This window comes from Ictalurus punctatus, chromosome 5 (genome assembly GCF_001660625.3).
Source record: "Ictalurus punctatus breed USDA103 chromosome 5, Coco_2.0, whole genome shotgun sequence".
In the NCBI taxonomy this organism is placed as follows: domain Eukaryota; kingdom Metazoa; phylum Chordata; class Actinopteri; order Siluriformes; family Ictaluridae; genus Ictalurus; species Ictalurus punctatus.
The window spans coordinates 7,914,355-7,934,282 of NC_030420.2; the positions used below are offsets into that span (position 1 = coordinate 7,914,355).

Here is a 19,928-nt window from a genome sequence, read left to right on the forward strand (position 1 = left end):
CCCATGCCCTTGTCTTAGCCTTTGCCTATGCCTAACAGCCAACAACTCTGACATGTGTGACACACTAAGAGCCTCAAAAACACCCGAAAACACAAAGAAGAGAGTATTCAAGGCTGATGTATTACTATGGGAACACTATATCCAGACTCTTTCCCCAATTTTACATCAGCCATGTCTCGACATGATTAGGACCAAGTTTGAAGCAATTCGGGTAAATATAATAAGATTATTACTGCCAGTTGGTGGCGCTATGACTGTGACTCACAACAGCCACATCCATGTGCTCAGCCTCCAGTGCCAAATATACAGCTCAAGTTTCATATAAATCACTCAATACGCTCAGAATATATGAGACACTTCCAGTTTCCCTTTTTTCACCTTAAATGTATTACCTCGCCATGGCGACACTGTACAAGATATCAAAAATCCCTTCGTAATTTAGCATCCTCAATATCTTGGCACAATGTTGACCAAGTTTGGTGATAATTCAATTCAATTCAATTTTATTTGTATAGCGCTTTTTACAATAGACATTGTCTCAAAGCAGCTTTACAGAAATATCAACACGGTATACAGATATTAAAGGTGTGAATTTATCCCAACTGAGCAAGCCACTGAGTGGCGACGGTGGCAAGGAAAAACTCCCTAAGATGTTTTAAGAGGAAGAAACCTTGAGAGGAACCCGACTCAGAAGGGAACCCATCCTCATCTGGGTAACAACAGATATTGTGAAAAAGTTCATTATGGATTTATATGAAGTCTGTATGGCGTTAAGAGCAGCCGTAGTCCCAGCAGTCTGGAATTAAAGAAGATTTGAGCTCCATCCAGAGGCAGAAAGGATCTGGATCTCTAGTATCTCCATAAATTCGTGTGGGGCTCGGTGAAAGGAGAGAGGGAGAAAGTAGAACAGAATCTAGTCAGGGTAGGCTTGAGTAAACAAATACGTTTTAAGCTTAGACTTAAACACTGAGACTGTGTCTGAGTCCCGAACACTAATAGGAAGACTGTTCCATAACTGTGGGGCCCTATAAGAGAAAGCTCTTCCCCCTGCTGTAGCCTTCACTATTCGAGGTACCGTCAGATAGCCTGCATCTTTTGATCTAAGTAGGCGTGGCGGATCATATAAAACCAAAAGGTCGCTTAGATATTGTGGCGCGAGACCATTTAGTGCTTTATAGGTTAATAAGAGTATTTTATAATTAATGCGAGATTTTACTGGGAGCCAATGCAGTATTGATAATACCGGTGTGATATGGTCGTATCTTCTAGTTAGGACTCTAGCAGCTGCATTCTGGACTAATTGGAGCTTATTTATACTCCTACTGGAACATCCAGACAGTATGGCATTACAATAATCTAATCTAGAGGTGACGAATGCATGAACTAGTATTTCCGCATCATGTAGTGACAATATGTTTCTTATTTTAGAAATATTTCTGAGATGAAAGAAGGCTATCCTAGTAATATTATCTACATGAGCATCAAATGATAGGCTGGAGTCAATAATCACTCCAAGGTCTTTAACTGCTACACATGATGAAACAGAAAGACCATACAGAGTAACCATGTGATCAGAAAGAATACTTCTAGCTACACGTGGGCCTAATAAAAGTATTTCTGTTTTATCAGAATTAAGCAGAAGGAAGTTAATTAACATCCAATGTCTAATGTCCTTTACACAATCCTCAACTTTACTAAGCTTATGTCTGTCCTCTGGCTTCGCTGAAACATACAACTGTGTATCATCAGCATAACAGTGGAAGCTAATTCCATGTTTACGAATAATTTGACCTAGGGGTAGCATATATAAAGTAAAGAGCAGTGGGCCTAAAACAGAACCCTGTGGAACTCCAAAAGTAACCTCAGTACGCATGGAGAATCACATGAATCCCTTAGGATGAGGATTTAAAAGTTCACTGGGCGCTTTTCACAAAATCCAAAATGGCCGACTACCCGTTGGGCGGAGCTAATGATTGTCAGCGTGAAAGTTATTCGGGTCGATGAGAACAATATGTGTACAGAGTGTCGTACATATACGTGAAAGTATGTATGATATATGCACCATCGTTTTGTACCTTTGTAAAAAGGGCCGCTACAGAGCCCCCCACCTCGCATGTGTGACCCTTGCCTGGGCCTAATGGTCGACGACTCTGATTTGTGTCCCCGAATTTCATGAGTTTTTAGCATGGCAAAAAAGGGCCCCACATGCCCCTGAAATCTTGAAAATAAAAATAAATAAATAATAAATTCTTAGGAAAACAACAGGGCTCTAACTACTAAACAGTCGCGTGAGGAAATTGCTACCCTTGTGTTCTTCTCCGACTGGAGAGGATAGGTTAAGCAGGACATCTACCTCCAAACACCTGTCTATTGCAAATGCCTATGAGAGACGGCAGAAAATTCCAGAGAAGCCCATGCGGCAGGAACCAGGTGTGAGCCATTCCCGCACAACCCATCATTGCCGAATTATTTTGGGGTGAAAGTATGCCAGAGCATTTGAAGCAGGAAAAGTGCAGAAGCTTATCAGACAGACGTTTAGCTCCAGTCAAAATCCACAAACGCTGCAAAGGCTCCAAGCTACAGTTACGATATAACTGAGAATTCCTGGCCACAGTTCCACAGCCTCCCTGCTGACCTGAATCATACTGTATGAGAGAACGTGGTTGGCGCTAATGTGCTGCTAAAAGGTGCTGTCAGCTGAAGAGCCAAACACTTCATTTAGAGGTAGGAATGAAAACAGTACAGTCGGTATGTGCTTTCACTGAAAAACAGTGCAACTTAATAACATCACTGTTGAATCCTGGAATCTGACTGGTCCGAATGTGATGATTAATTATCTATGACTACAGCTCTGACAAATTTACATTAATGACCTTGTTCTAATACAGTATTGTTTCTATAGTAACAACTAATTCACACAGACTTGTATTGGAGAGGCTCTGCATAATCTATAACTGAAAATAAACTTGGTAAATAACGTTATTTACGTAAGAAAAAACTTCTAATTGTTGCTATGGTGAGGTTTTCTGTACAGAGACGTTTATTAAAGAAGCTGCTGACTGTTTGGTTGGGGAAGTCATCATCGTACGTTTGTTTCGACACAGAAGAACTCCTTGTGCCGTCAAAAGTTGCTTGCTCTTAAACGAAATAAATACATGTGTTCACTTGCATTTGAATGACTTTCCATACATCAAGAAGGTGCTGTCTCCTCTGTAGACCACAATATCCATTTCTCTGTCATTGTTAAACTTAAAACCGGAAGTAACGAGACCAATTCAACCGATCAGGATAATTGACGCAAGGACCTGTTTTCACTCTCGATGTCGTCCACACCCAAGTTCACTTGAAGCAAACTACAGATGACCGTGGACTAGAAATCAGTTCCTTCAAGTGCACTCCAGCCCAGCAAAGAAAAAGCACAATTATGAAAGCATCCTTAGTTTCAGGTAGTAAAGTACCATGACACTCATTTGCAGTATTCATCGTATAGTGCACTATTTTGTGATTCAGACATTTTGTAGTGTTGCTTGAACTCTCATTGTACCAATTCTATTATTATTATTCAGTGTATATAATGGATGTGCACTACTTCTACACTAAGTATTGCAATGCGTAGCTTAAGATGTACTAGTCAGGATAAACAGCAGAGTGATCACTGTTGCGTACAAACATAAATAAATGTTGTTTAATAACACTTTATCCGAACGAGACAAAAATGTCCCCATACTAAGTGTCTTGTCATCATTTTTATGTTTTTGATGTTTATGCATGTATTTGTTAATGTACGTAGCGTACGTTTCGTGTGACGTAGGCTTTTCTGTGAGTTGAGGCGGTAGCGAGCTGACAGCATAAACAAGGTGAAATCGACTATAACAAAAAAACCAACAAAGGATTAATTATGGCTGATGGTGCACCATGTCCTGCAAAAAAGAGGACGACGTTACTTTAACAAGGAGTGGGAGACAGAATTTCTCCTCACAAATGAAGAAGGCAATAGTGTAAGCTTCGTCTGTGGGGCTAGCATCGTAGTATCCAAGAGGCACAACGCGGAGAGAGATTTCACCACAATCCACAAGGTACATCACTTAGAAAAGCAAACGCTAACGAGTTGAAAGCAACATTAAGTAGGCAGCAATCTTTTTTTTTTTTTTTTTTAACCAGACCCACTAAGAAGTCACAGGCTGCAACCCAAAGCTTCGTTTAAGGTGCAAATTATATATTTTTGAGTACATCAAACAAATAACCCTCTAGACTATTTTATCCCTTCAGGAAGTCGTCACTCACAAAAAGGTTGGAGACCCCTGCTTTAGTTCCATGGAAAAGTACGAAAGGAAGCAAGTCCTGCCGGAGCGTGTTAATAAGAGCTAAGTATAAGTTGTTAAAGTGCTAATACCTTAAGGCAGCTACCTGATATTCCCAGGAAAAGGCCATTAGTGGATACAAGTGCTAACAGGAAACCGCAACCCTGGAACTAAAGATGATTAGAGTAAAGTTGAGCTTAAAAGACAAAAAGATCCAGACGAGACTAAGAAAAAAAAAAAAAGACAAATGAGAACATGTGAAAGCTTTGCTGTGATGGGAGGACACAGCACATTCTGTTCTGACTTAACAGAAAAGAAGTTTAGACTTCTCCACTATTCTGCACTACTTTGTTTCTCTGGTTCATTATTATTCTGCTCTAAGTCTTGCCACGGTCTACAATAATAATACCAGAAACCTACAACCAAACATCAGTACACGTTAATTTCTAATGACCACTGGTGCTTATTATTTGCTATAAAACTGTCAGTAGGTCGCTGAGAGTTTCAGTTCTGTGACTGTTATATGTTATAATAATAAAAAAGCCCCAGGGTTGGCAGATTTTACCAGAAACTCTATTTAAATATATAAATAGATCAATCTTCGGTATCCGCTTTGTCCTGGTCAGAGCTGCGGTAGATATGAAGCCTATCTCGGGAAACCTGGGAGCACGGCAGGAATATTACACCCTGAATGGGAAGATAGTCCACTGCAGGACACCACGCATACATACATTCACAACGAATTCACCTGGGCAATTTAGAGTGACCAAATATATTTACTGGTGTGATTCTGGAAGGTAGGAGGAAAGCAGAAAACCGAGAAGAAACCCACACAGACACAGGAAGAACATGTGAAACTTTGGACAAACAGCAACCCGAGCTCAGTTTCGAGGGGACAATGGAGCTTTGAAGAACCAACAGCATCTGTCGTTCCTCCGTTCACTCCATCAGGGATGTGTATTTAATAAATAAAAAAAAAGAACACTGAAACTAGAGTGTGTGAACAACAGGGAGAGTTTACTAATGACATGTGCAGTAAAGCTTTGTGTGTACATGGGAGTGTATGGATGCAGTCTGTGTGTGTGTGTGTGTGTTGACCTGGCCATAAGCTTGTGAAGCTCCTGCTTTTGCTGTTGGTCCTCGGCTGCGATGGCGTGCTGAGCCTTCTGCTGCATGGCCTGCACAAAGTGCTGCATGTGCTGGAACGCGTCGATCTGCATGAGAGTGGGAGAGAAAGAGAAATTCTAAACTTACTCAGAGAACCTAAAAGTTAAAATGTGCAACTTCAAGACAACCTTGACATCAAAACTTGTTACCTTATTTCGGCAAAATAAATCAATCAATCAATATTTCCACCGAAATGCAACAACTTTTGTCCCCTTTTAATCGTCTTCTGGGCAGGCACCATGTGCACGATGAGGAAAAAATTAAACAATAATTTCAAAATCTTTTCTCTCTCCCTCTTTGGTCTCCCTTTTGAGTCTGGTTCCTCTCAAGGTTTCTTCCTTATGTCCAAAGTAATGTTCTTTAAATCTCGGATCCAATAATGTTGCAATGTGACGATAACCGTCGGCTAGATCGAGAGTGAAATCTGAGCGCCGAGCACTGAGGGGCGGGGTGTGGCCCGGTGTGGTGTTTTCCTCTTTAGGCCAAAAACCGAAAATGGCATTTTCGGCGACCGAAATTTCAGTGCTTCCCTGATTTGCTTTGTCCTAGGCTGCCTTTCATTAAGATATCAGCCCTGTCAAATCTCAATATCTGATTTCTCATGATCCCTAATCCTTAGGGAACCAAGCACTAGCCACAATGAAAGTATGAGGAATATTAAAATATGTTAAACTGTTATTCTGTAAAGTGTGGTAAAGGGCATACAGAAGAAATACAATGTATTCACAGTTCCAGAGGTGTTGTGGATCTGGATGTGTCCCGGGATTTATTTTAGTTTGTCTGGCTTTAGGAAAAAGTGAAAAAGCAGGGACCCCTATGACCACAGGCATTCACACACACACACAGTGTCTAACACTTACTTTTCCATCATTATCCTTCACCATCATGATGGAGGCAATGGACTTTCCAAGAATATTTAAGGAGAAAATGACATTTCTCTATCTCCTCTCTCATCATCAGTGAAGATGATGGGTGAGGAGTGAAATGAAGTGAGAGAATTTGTTTATCAGCATCCTGAGAGTCACACAACTCTCACATCTGAGCCTAAAGAGGAGAGACCCTTCACATTCAATCCAGTACCATTCCTCTGACACGCAACAGCTAACTTTCGAAGCTCTTATTGCTGTTTTAAACATCACTAACGTATTACAAAGAAAGGGAACGCATGCACAAACAATCAGCTCAACACACCAAAACAGAGTTACTCCATAACACTACGGTTCGAAATTGTGACCCGAGCTAAAAGACAGATGGCCTTGTATTAAGCCGTCTGTTCGATATGTTTGAGTTCTGGAATAACCCAGACAGATATGCTTGGAGCTCTGAAATTAGTTTGCCATTTGGACAGGTGAAAGAAGTTGTAAGAAACATTAAAAAGGAACAAAAATGTTATGTTTCAACGTTTGCTTGTAAACAAACCTGAGGAAACCTTGTTTACGTACCTTGCGCGCACTCTTCCACATGTACTTCATATAAGCGTACGTCACGTGTGGGTGCGCTGTGGGCATAGGCTGGTCCAGCTGTTTGGACGGATCAACACCGAGGAGCAAGACCAACGTCTTATGAGCAAGAGCCTGAACACAGAAAGATGAATTAACCAGCAATATCTGAATGCATTTAGGTAAAGCTAGCTTTCTTTTCTTAGCACATAAGTACTTTGATCAGTTTAGCTTCCATTATATCAATATGCGGTATTCTAAAGATTAGAGGTATTCGGCTGTAATGAAGCTGTTAAGGTCCAGGTGCATAAACGTTCCTTGTTTACGAAGGTCAGGATAAGCAACTAGTCTGACTGAAAGGTGGCAAACATTATCTTTTAATGCTTAACCATTAATGTTAGTATATGGCTTTAAATAAGACAGCATGAGGTATGTATGTTTTGTTTCACAGTGGTGCTTTACATTACCACTTTTGACTCGCGCCAACATTCTTCAAGCATTGTTTTCGCTGTCGAATTGTCTTTAAATGAGCCCTTGCAGCTTGCTAAGCAGACCATAGTGGGTAAAAAACAATCCTGTGAAAGCTGTTCCTTCTCTGACCTAATGTTTCTACCCCTGTAGTTAATCTCTGGTCCACTGAGCTGCCTTCACCTAACTAATTTATATAAATGCTCGCATGTGTTTTTTGCAACAGAGGATCTGCTACAGAAGCTGCGCTGGTTAACGTTTAGAAAACCTGACCATGTGCAGTTTAGTAAATATTACAGTTTATTAATAAGAATTGCCATCTCTCCAACAGATCCTAACGTTCATTTATCAGTTGAACTAACTGAATGCAGATCAGTAAGACTCTCTCTTGGTAAAAGACATGTGCATGGTGACATGACTGTGACACTGCCAAAACAAACGACGACAAGATTGATCAAAAAGTCATGGTGCTTTGGGTCCCAGCAGAGAAACTGCGCTTGAAAAAAACTCAGGTCTTCCACAAATAAATAGCTCAACAAGCCAGCTTCCACGATCCCTGACCTCACAGAAGGTAAGCCGTCCTGAGAAACACTGCCGTCATTCTTTCATGTCTCGTTCATCGCCCCCCCCGTCCATCATAATCATTCAGTGACTTTTCATCTCTGAGAACACTTCCTCTTGTGATCGGCATTGGGGGCCTAAACTGTGAGGTCACGACTTTTCCCGATCATCCACGTCCGCCGAGGTCCAACTCAAAACACCGGCCTAAGTTTGAACTCACTGTAGATTTAGCCTAATCGTTTAGAATAACATTTATTCACACTGGAGGCACAGTATGGCAGCATAAACATAAACACAGCACGTCTGAAGTAGTTTTTTTTTTTTTTTTTTTAAATCAACCCTCACATTTAAAAGGGTGTTTTGACTGTAGTTATTGGTTAAAGAAGCATGACGTAAGTTTTCTCAGTAAATGTTCCTTGCTTCTTTCTTCCTGGAACTAACTGTGTCCGTTATAGCTGGTGGGGTCATTTGACTGCAACTAAAGACAACTGCAGCAAAGAGTGTTGTGCAAAATTAACAGCGTACATTACTAAACATTATTAAACCACTTTTTTTCAGAACAGCTGGTAAAACTGGCAAGACTTGTATAGTATCAGTTCAATATCAGCTCAGAAACCCAGATTAAAAATGCTAACCATACTAATGTTTAAAGAGCAAATCTGATCTAGACATCTGAAGCATCAAGGCCATCTGAATCATATACAAACAGCTCCAGAACTGTTGGCATCCTGGATAAAAGTTGAACTTTACCAACATCCACTATTCATATCCATATGCACTGCCACTTTACTTCTATTCATTTTCCACATTCTTTCCTTTTCTCAAATTCGCCCCAGTGCACAACCACATCGTTATACATCGAATACAGTCTTACACTGTATCCTTTTTTAATATTATGTATATTTATTATTATTGTGTTTCATTTATAATGTTAAATTTCTTTTAATATAGCTCAAACTCTCTCTGCTGCTACAGTAGGTGAATGGGATGAATAAAGTTATCTATTTATCTATCTATCTAGAAGAAAAGTGTCTGTGGTTAATTTGCTTCATCTCACAATGGAAAAAAAAAACATGAATTAAAATATATACAGTATTTACAAAACTAATAAATATAACATTAACATGATATAAAATATTCCCGTCATCAGTTACATTTTCTTCACAAGTACTTCCGATTAATATATATAAAAAAAATAATAATTATGCGCTTAGAATAAATTTTGTTAAATTAAAGGTTAGATTTATCATATATTTTCCATGTTAGATTAAGCTAATGAAACACAAAGACATTTCTCCACAACTTTACCAAAGTTGACAATAATAATAAACCCAACTGTATATATATTCTCTCTGTGTGTGTAGGAACATTTAGGCTCACATGGCATGCTTCACTGGCGTGTTAGCAAATAGCATGCTCAGTATTACCAGAGTAAACCTGGGGGGGGGGGGGGGGGACCAAATGGATGCTCTCTCACCAGACGTCCACTCTTTCCACACAAGCTGGCATACTTCAGCCATGTCCTCATGTCCTCATGGGGATTGATGACTAGAGAACGGACCATCAGGATCCTCTGCCAGTCCTCCACTATTCGCTGGCAGCCCTGCACACAACACACAGGATTCTTTCCTTATTGGAAATATTACAGTATTTTGCTGCGTTCTGAAGGATGTTGGTGAAAGTTGGTGCGATTTAGCTATCACACCGTCTTCTGTGTATGCTGTGTAATTGTGTGTCCTGTATTCTGAAGTTACTGTATACTGTATTCCATACACAGTAGAAGAATTTGGCAAGAGGTTTAAATGTATAGTTAACGTAACACTTAGGATGACTATAAGAGAAGGCTCTGGTCTGTGCTTCCTCAGAACGCATGCATGGATCTGAAGTGATGCTAAAGAAAGTTCTCAGTTACTGATCTCAGATTCATTTCCAATCAAGGCCCTGTGAGGAGCTTACACTCATCCATAGTCTCAACCATCCACAGTTTCAAGTGAAGTTAGACAGTTCACTATAAAAGTGCCATATACACGTAAGAACGGTGTGACATTCTCAATAATGCTGGCCGACCTAAGATATGTGCTCTTCATAATGTGTTTTATTCATACATGCTGGCTAAAGCGCAGCAGTGGAGATAGTATTCAGGCATCCCAGGTTGTAATTCAAAGAAGTGCCAGGTCTCTACCAAAGCAAAGCCCTACAGATGCTTGGCTTTATTTGCCAGTAAATCACTTCCATGAATATTCCATCGGCTCTCTGCCAACACATTCTGCACGGTCTGAACTGGTCTCACCAGTACATCTCTCTCTACCTAAAATGTTGATGGTTGAAGTTGAAAGCTTTGAGGTTAAACTGCAACGATATTTCATATCTGATCCACTGGACACATATATGTGAATGGATACACGATGGAAATAAGTGTGCAGATGATTGTTCATTAACCCTGCAACTGGAAAATATTTCGATGAATAAATATTTTTGTACAACATAACACAGTAGATGAGGATATTGGAATGCAAGAGTGATGTTCACACATGCAATATTGTCACTTGAGATGCCTACATGAATTTGGAGCATGTTTTAGCGAGAATTTAGGTTGTAAATACCGTAGCTAGTGTTACCTACAAGTGAAGAAACCATAACTGCCTGCATGATCACCTTAAACATCCAACAAAAACATTTCACCACAAATACTTAGTTCTCCAGCAGTGATAAGTCTCTACAAGTCAACTGTGTGCTAAGTGAAAGTTCAATTAAAAAAAACAAACACCACCACACACCGGGGGGAAAAAACCTTACAGATATATAGAGATGCTACAACACCCAGAATATACACTATAGATGAACAGAAAATCAAGTTTTTCCAAGTTAAACCACATCACCATTCAATTCTCAACTGTGATTGGTAAGAAGGTGTTAATGAATTTTCTACAGCAGAAGATTGGAAAGCAGTGTGCGCTCATTCCATCAAAAAATTGGACTCTGCAATTTTCCAGTTTCTGTCGAAAATGACAAACTTTTTTTTTGAGTTTTTGAGAGAGAAAAAGAACTAACTTTTCTCGTGGATGTCTTCTAAATGTAACTGTAAATTATTAAAAGGTAAGACTTTGAAATTAAACGAAATTCCACTTGCGTCACACCATATCTCACCACCACCGTGCTTATGTTTCTATAACTTAGTAACTTGTTTAATTTAACTTTGGAACATCTCGCAGACTCTTCCCTCTAAACTGACCTTGTCTTCCTGAACCAGACAAAATGCAGACGATCATAGGTGAACCTAGGTTACCTGCAATCTTTCCCACCATGTATCCCTGATGATGTCCCTCCTCTCTGGAACCAGTTTATACTGGATCACCTCCTCTAGTTCTGACAGCATCTGGCATGACACCATGGCCTAAGAGTAAGAGACAGGACAATACCGTGAAGGACATGGGAAAAGATAACAACTGCATAATTGCAACTGATTCTGATTATATTCAATGTGTTTAACCATTTAAAAGTTTGTTCCTGAAGTACCATTAAAGAATTTGTGGCTAGATGCTAATATGTGGCCCTGCTAGACATTAAGAGTTCTGTGCACTCTTGATTGTCTCAAAAACCTGCGATCGGGTTTCCATGAGAAGGAGGGATGCAACCCATTAATCTAAGCAAAAATAAATAAATCAATCACCAGATCAATGTCATTATGGCCCACCACAGCAGACAATTATCTACAGAACATTGATTTATTATTGAATAGGTTTTCCAAAAGACAAACAGGTTCAGCAAATAAATTCAGACTTTGTGTTTTGGAGAGATCAAATCCCAAAATTGCAGACAGTTTGACTTACTCGCATTAGAGCAACGGTGTGTATATACAAATAAACATGCCTAACTCATCAGGCCCCACATCTGTATAAGATAAACTCGTATGACGTCCTTCCACCCGTGGAAATTTATGGCCATTGTTATATAAACCACATCAGACTTATGTTTTTTGGGGGGGAAGAATAGATTTCAATTGCTGGCATGGAAGAAAATGTGGACGGTATAAACACACAGACTACTAACAGGCACAGATCTGGTTTGATCTCAAGGATGTTACCAAAGACTGCACCTTCAATTATGAGGGAAAAATAAATAAAAAATAAGAACGCAAATCATTCCTGCTGCCCATCACTGGTGCTAGTCAATGCTGCTACTCTTCTGGAGCTCATCTGCAGTGTTAAATGAGGCCAGGATCTTCACAAGAGGCCTGTTAAATAAGCAATGAAATCTCACCCCGTATGCTCTGCTGTAGCTCTCTCCAGCCATGGCAGTCAACTCAGCGTCCAGCAGGTCTCTGGCCTTGTCGATGCACTGAAACACACACACACATTAATGCGTACATGTTCTGGGTTTGGCATTTGGACTCAAGTAATGAAACACAGGTTTGAGGCTAATAATTCAACATCCATTCTCCAGTTGCTGACGTCTTTCGCCTCAACACTACACTTACTTTCTCCCTGCGAGGTCCTACCTACATTAAGCTGCATAGATAGGTACGACATGCCATTATGGCTATTTCCCAATTTCTCCTAAATCAGCTTAACTACTCGTTAGTGTGGCGAATGCGCTCAAATCCTGCAAATTCTAGCACCTGTTGCATTATGGGTGGAAAGCTGTTAACACTTCACCTTGATGTGGCACATGCAGCCAGATGTCTCTAGAAGAAATGCCTATAATAAAAACACCAAACGTTCCAGTCATTATCAAACTAAATAAAATGAATTACTGGATGCCAGACAGGTTACCAGCAAAAGAAGCACACAGAGAATGGGCGCGCCCAAGTGTAGTGGCTACGGAAAAGTCCGTAGGTTTACAGGCGTCTGGTCAACACCTGCAATCCCCATGCGGTAATTAACTCATCCGGAGGAACTGACGGGAATGAGCGAGGGAAACGCCAAATAAAAGGAGAGCACGAGATAAAGAAAGAGGTTTTCTCAAGCTTAGGGTGTGAGCTGCCATTTTGGCATCCTGACCAGCAATTACGGCTCAGCCTGATTAAATATCAGAGAACAGAACACACACGGTGTGTGTATACGTCTGTGTGCGTGAGTAGGAAAGAGGACGGAGCTTACTGTATGAGCTTATCTAAAGCCCAAGATGGATTCTGCAGATCAACCATTTATTGACTGGCCATTTATTTGGGTTATTCGGGTTTATTTGACTTACTTGGAATAGAAGATTAAGTCAGAAGGACAGAAACAGTTACCTATATTATTTCCACCACACTGAACAAGCTATAAGGTGATGAGATCTGAGCTGTGATAAAAACTCTTTGGCTCTTTAAGCACAACCATGGCCGCTCAAAACTGTGAGCAGTTAGCCTTACTACAATGCTATTAACCAAAAAAAATAGATATACATTGCTCAGTTTTAAGAAATGTACTATTGAATGTAATATTAAAAACATTTTAAAATGAAACAAAATCATCTGAATGAAGCTTTTGCACCACACCTAGTCAGAGAAAGTTTATTTTTCTACTCAGTCATGTCTTAATTTTGCTGCTCAAGGTTATTTTTTCCCCCCTCTTAAATCCATGGAGGATTCCCAGCTATCAGAAAAAGCCGTTTTGAGACCCCTTAAATACTCCAGTACGATCACATCTGGATCCAGTTTGGGGTTTTTTTTTGACAGGAATAGGTCCATCTGTGGACAGCTGTCTTTCTTTTCAGCTGAAAAATGGAGAGAGTTGGTCTCTGTCTTTGATTAGGACGAGGACACATAAAGCAAGCAGACAGGATCATGGTTGCAGGATGAACTTTGGGATGCCTCCTCTGACAGGAATGCTGCTGATCATGATGCTGAACACCTGTGGGGATGGAGGCTTGTCTTCTTTTCACAAAGAGCATTCAGCTCATTGCAAACTCTCTCTGTATAGAACAATTTTGTGCACTTTAACACTGTTGCTGGATGTTATGTCTTTTCTAGCATGTCGATTAGGACAGTCATTATGTACCCAACAACAAATTGGAGCAAATAAATAACGTGTGATCCCAGTAATCGTGGCATCGTTGCTGGTGCCAGGCAGCATTTTCCTGTTTCTTTAACTGTCCAGTTTAAAGTCTGTGACTTTGATGTGTAGCCTTTGATTCTTGTTCTTGGCTGAGTGGAACCCGGTGTGGTTTTCAGCTGTTGTAGCACATTCACCTCAAGGCTTAGTGTGTTGTGCATTCTGAGATGTTTTTCTGCACACCACGGTTGTAACAAGTGTTTATTTAAGCTACAGTGCATCCGGAAAGTATTCACAGCGCTTCTCTTTTTCCACATTTTGTTATGTTACAGCCTTATTCCAAAATGGATTAAATTCATTATTTTCCGCAAAATTCTACAAACAATACCCCATAATGACAACATGAAAGAAATTTGTTGGAAATCTTTGTAAATTTATTAAAAAAACAAAACAAAAAAAAAAGCACATGTACATAAGTATTCACAGCCTTTGCTCAATACTTTGTTGAAGCACCTTTGGCACCAATTACAGCCTCAAATCTTTTTGAGAATGATGCTACAAGCTTGGCACACATATTTTTGGGTAGTTTCTCCCATTCTTCTTTGCAGGACCTCTCAAGCTCCATCAGGATGGAAGGGGAGTGTCGGTGCACAGCCCTTTTCAGATCACTCCAGAGATGTTCAATCGGGTTCAAGTCTGGGCTCTGGCTGGGCCACTAAAGGACATTCACAGTGTCCTGTAGCCACTCCTTTGTTATCTTGGCTGTGTGCTTAGGGTCGTTGCCCTGTTGGAAGATGAACCTTTGCCCCAGTCTGAGGTCCAGAGCGCTCTGGAGCAGGTTTTCATCAAGGATGTCTCTGTACATTGCAGCATTCATCTTTCCCTCGATCCTGACTAGTCTCCCAGTTCCTGCCGCTGAAAAACATCCCCTCAGCATGATGCTGCCACCACCATGCTTCACTGTAGGGATGGTATTGGCCAGGTCATGAGTGGTGCCTGGTTTCCTCCAGACATGACGCTTGCCAACCAGGCCAAAGAGTTCAATCTTTGTTTCATCAGACCAGAGAATTTTGTTTCTTATGGTCTGAGAGTCCTCCGGGTGCCTTTTGGCAAACTCCAGACAGGCTGTCATGTGCCTTTTACTGAGGAGTGGCTTCCGTCTGGCCACTCTACCATACAGGCCTGATTGGAGGAGTGCTGCAGAGATGGTTGTTCTTCTGGAAGGTTCTCCTCTCTCCACAGAGACACGCTGGAGCTCTGTCAGAGTGACCATCGGGTTTTTGGTTACCTCCCTGACTAAGGCCCTTCACCCCCAATCGCTCGGTTTGGCCGGACGGCCAGCTCTAGGAAGAGTCCTGCTGGTTCCAAACTTCTTCCATTTACGGATGATGGAGGCCACTGTGCTCATTGGGACCTTCAATGCTGCAGAAATGTTTCTGTACCCTTCCGCAGATCTGTGCTTCAATACAATCCTGTCTCGGAGGTCTACAGACAATTCCTTGGACTTCATGGCTTGGTTTGTGCTCTGACATGCATTGTTAACTGTGGGACAATATATAGACAGGTGTGTGCCTTTCCAAATCATGTCCAATCAACTGAATTTACCACAGGTGGACTCCAGTCAAGTTGTAGAAACATCTCAAGGATGATCAGTGGAAACAGGATGCACCTGAGCTCAATTTTGAGTGTCATGGCAAAGGCTGTGAATACTCATGTACATGTACTTTTTTTGTATTTTTTTTTTTTAAAATAAATTTGCAAAGATTTCAAACAAACTTCTTTCATGTTGTCATTATGGGGTATTGTTTGTAAAATTTTGAGGAAAATAATGAATTTAATCCATTTTGGAATAAGGCTGTAACATAACAAAATGTGGAAAAAGTGAAGTGCTGTGAATACTTTCCAGATGCACTGTACATGATGTTATTTTGTTTTTCACACCATTCTGTGTAAACTCTACAGACTACTGCATGTGAAAATCCCAGGAAATCAGTAGTTTCTGAACTACTCAAACCAGCCCGTCTTGCCCAAACAACCATGTCAAGGTCAAAGTCACTGAGATCATATTTTTCCCCCATTCTGATGCACTTTAACTGAAACTTTTGACCTGTATCTGCATGATTTTATGCATTCCACTGATGCCACATGATTGGACAATTGCATGAATGAGCAGAGATACTCTATTAACATGGCTGGTGAGTGTATATACTATAAAATATTGTACATTAAAGATAAGAAGTGTCACTCACTTGTTGGGCCAATGAGAAGAGGTCCTGGTGCAAAGCAAGCACTGCCCTGTAAAAGGCACCATCGTGGGTGTCTCTAGGGATCATACAGGTGTACTCTTCCATACTGTCCCAGTGCCCTTTAATACACACAAACACACATGTAGAATATTACATTAAACCATTACATAATCCTTCCCCTTTTACAAGCGAGTCTGTTTACAGCATGGTTGTTGTAAAAAAGATAATTAAAAAAAATAAATAATGTAGCCTACAATTTTAACTGTTCATACATAAACACTTGTACATTTATTTACACTACCTGCTGCAAATTTATTTATACCCTACACCACTCGCTAAATGCATAGATCAGTTTTGGTAAGCACCTGTTACTTTTTCAATGACAGGATAAGTCAATTTAAAAATGAAAATTTTATGTTGAACAATATTGGCCTATTTCACAAGCTTTCTACAATATACTCCTCTGTTCTTCCTTCCCAATGTGAGTGATGCTATCATCTGTCAAGGATTAGCACAGATTAGGTGTTAGTCATAGCTGATATCTGATTACATTGCCCCGTCCTGAATGGAATTACGAATAAACGCTTATTACAACAGGATGTTCAGATGCAAAATCTAAGCGGGAAACACAAGTAGGCCTCATAAATTTTTTTGGAATAACAAAAATGAAGTGTGCTTGTTTCTTTACCCAGGCCCCAGGCTGCAGCGGCTGCCATGCGTGCCATCTTGGCCTGTGTCTCCTCACTAACCAGAGTCCATTCCTCACAACACTGCTGGTGTAGCTGACCCCTGAGAGAGAGAGGGGGAGAGAGAGAGAGGGGGGCACACACAAGACAGACAGGGAAGGTCAAGCATTCATCTGTGTCTTAGCAATAGTCTTTCACCATAAAGTCAAGGACTTTCACTGATTTGTGCTAATACGGCTGCGATAGACCAGAAAACTCCATGACATCATGTCACAACCAGGAGGCATGAAGCTGTGAAACAAAGAGGCCTTCTGAGGCCTGAGGTTGATATGGGCTTTTCCAGAGCGCCGTCTGAAGAATTTTTAAAAGTCATGGAAGACTGTGTTTGTCTCACTGCACAGAGCGGGCCCCAAGACTAGCAGCATGTGGGTCGGTACTCAGACGGCTTTTAGGGGTGAGGGTGAATTAATTGCTTTCCCAGCTGACTGGAGGACTTGTTATATGAGCTATAACAACATTAGGAGTCTGTCTAACACGCAGACAGACAGACACACACACACATATACAGGGAGAACAGAGGAGCTAGGTTACCATCTTGTGAAACAAAATCACTCATGAGAATGAAATCTTGCTGCAATAGTGTAATAAGTTGTCCTTTTGCCTCTGAGGCCAAATGAAAAAAATGTGTAAAAAAGACATTTATGGACTTAATCATCCCTAGCAATGCAGACCTCTACACTTAGAATATGGATTATATTTATGGCCACCTTGTAATGTATGTTATTTTTGAATTAATGTGGTTTTGAATTACAGCCTACAAGAAGAAACTGTATTTTTAAGCCATACATGAAATATATAGCAGTAAAGGTTCTCCACCATCTGAAAAAAGACGCTTGCAGTGATTAATTTTCTACAACAGCAGCCATATGACAAAATGTGCCATGGTCTAATAAGACTAAGGTAGAACATTCTGGGCATAATATTTTGGGCACAAAAACAAGACAGCTTATCACACAAAGAACACCACACAAAGAACACACATGGTGGTGGCAGCATCATTCTACGGGGTTTGCTTCTCTTCAGTTAGAATCATGGATAGCTCCAAATACTCAAAATCTATTTTGGAACAAGATCTACAGGGCTCTGTTAGACAGCTGAAGAAAAATTAACTTTCCAGCATGATGACAATGCAAAGCAAAAATCCAAGTTAACAGTGGCTTCAATAACAATCAAGAAGATCTTTTGGAATGGCCCAGTCAGAGCCCAGATATAACCCTACTGAAAACATGTGGAATGACATGAAAGGGGCTGTGCATGGGAGATCCCTTCACAATTAGATAGATCTGGAGCATTTTTGCAAGGAAGAGCGGAATATAAATGCCAAATCACAATGCATCAATTTCGTGGACTCTTACCCAAAAAGACTGAATTCTGTACTGCAACCAAAAGATGCTTTAACAAAGTATTAGTTACGGTCTGTGCACACTCGCGCAACCAGATTAGTGTAAGCTTTTTTCTTTTTACCCTAAATGTTTCTATTTGCTTTTCACTTGGATTTTGTTGACTGCTATATCACATTAAATATCTAAAAAGAGCTGACATGATTTATCTTTTTTTTTTTTAACCATCCCAAAACCTACCATTTTAACAGGGGTGTGTAGACTTTTTATATCCACCGTATAGTGTAAATGATAACGGGAACTACCTTGTTTCAGGGATAATCCACAATATTAAACGCAACTATAAACAGATAAAAAGTACATCTCCCTCTTTAATAAATAAAAATGGTAAATGTTGGCAAATTTTTGTGGTATAAGAAAAAAAAAACCTTTTAGAAATGCAGTTATTGGAAAATGGTCAACCTTGGGGTGGAAACTCTGATCATGTCTGTGATTATTTTCTTATAACAGCATGCCCCGTGGTGTTTTATTCCTTTTTGCATTATTTTCAAATTGGACTTATCATTTCCTCAGGTATTTGGCTTGTGATGTGTACTTTTCCTATAAGCCTCATACTTATCTGTACTCACTCAGCATAAAACCCCAAGGCAGGTTACTGAAAACAGCCACTGCGCAAAAGAAAAGCGCGTCCAAGCTTATGACTCGACCGTACACAGTGTCCTGCTACCACTCCCAGCAAACGTGCACTGTTCCTGTTAAAGGAAATGCTCTGCATTTTCCTTTCTCCTTGCCCAGTGGCTCTGTCAGATTCCATCAGCAATATTAAGGACTCGGTAAGCACAGACAAAGAGTGTCCAGTCAAAACTCGGGTTCACACCATTCTCCTGGGAATATTAGATTCGCGTTTCGATTTATCTGACGCCATTTCTAATAATGGCAATCAAACATGATTTGACCAAACTCAAATGAAGGGGAACCATGAAAGACTTTTTAAACAAGAAGGATTAAAGGGGGAAAAGTGTTGTATTATTTCCCAAAATGTACTTTTAAAACCAAGAAACTCACTGGGAGAAAATGTGTAAACTGTTTTTTCATCAAAATCACCATTCTCCACCATGCACTCACCATTCTCCCAGTGCCTCTAAACAGCGCATACGGCCCAGAATCAGCTCCGGGTCCCCTTTATTCATGTCGATCTTCTTATCATAGGCTACCAGAGCATCTTCCCACTCATGTAGTTTCTCGTACCAGGTGGCCTGAATCTCCTATAAAAGAGGAAAAATGCAAGAGGTACGTAGAAAAAAAATCAAACATTTTTGACAAAATTTCCAACACTTCTTTCTATGGTTCACCAATTTATTAAAAGAACTATAGCATTCAGTGAATAAATGAAGTAATTTATTTAAGAATAATCCAGTTTTCTACCAAATTTTAAGGAGAAACAATTTGAATTGCATGGCATAATGAATGGGATTTTTTTGGGGGGGGGGGGGGGGGGGGGGGGGGATGGGTTAAAATTTTCAATGCAGGTAGTATAAAGATTACATAGTGGTCCTGTCTCATTTCAAGCCCTCTACAGCAATTTAGTGCAGCAGACGTGTCAACATATAAATCAACCTAAAGCCTGATGTTCTCTTGTTATTTTCTCAAAGGAGAGCCGATGAACTCTCACTGGGAGGTCTTCA

The 19,928-nt window shown here is 40.3% G+C and overlaps 1 protein-coding gene across 2 annotated transcripts in view; it reads right to left on the bottom strand.

Moving 5' to 3' along the window:
• Nucleotides 1-19,928, bottom strand: part of mtor (mechanistic target of rapamycin kinase) — a 109,179-nt gene that overhangs the window by 14,659 nt on the left and 74,592 nt on the right. For both annotated transcript variants that reach the window (XM_017467113.3, XM_053680160.1), the window contains 8 exons: nt 19,369-19,508; nt 16,846-16,946; nt 16,161-16,276; nt 12,197-12,274; nt 11,223-11,330; nt 9,414-9,539; nt 6,911-7,042; nt 5,400-5,515 (listed from right to left, as the gene is read on the bottom strand). In XM_017467113.3, coding sequence (XP_017322602.1) covers nt 5,400-5,515; nt 6,911-7,042; nt 9,414-9,539; nt 11,223-11,330; nt 12,197-12,274; nt 16,161-16,276; nt 16,846-16,946; nt 19,369-19,508 — 917 coding nt within the window. The remainder of the gene's footprint in view (nt 1-5,399; nt 5,516-6,910; nt 7,043-9,413; nt 9,540-11,222; nt 11,331-12,196; nt 12,275-16,160; nt 16,277-16,845; nt 16,947-19,368; nt 19,509-19,928) is intronic.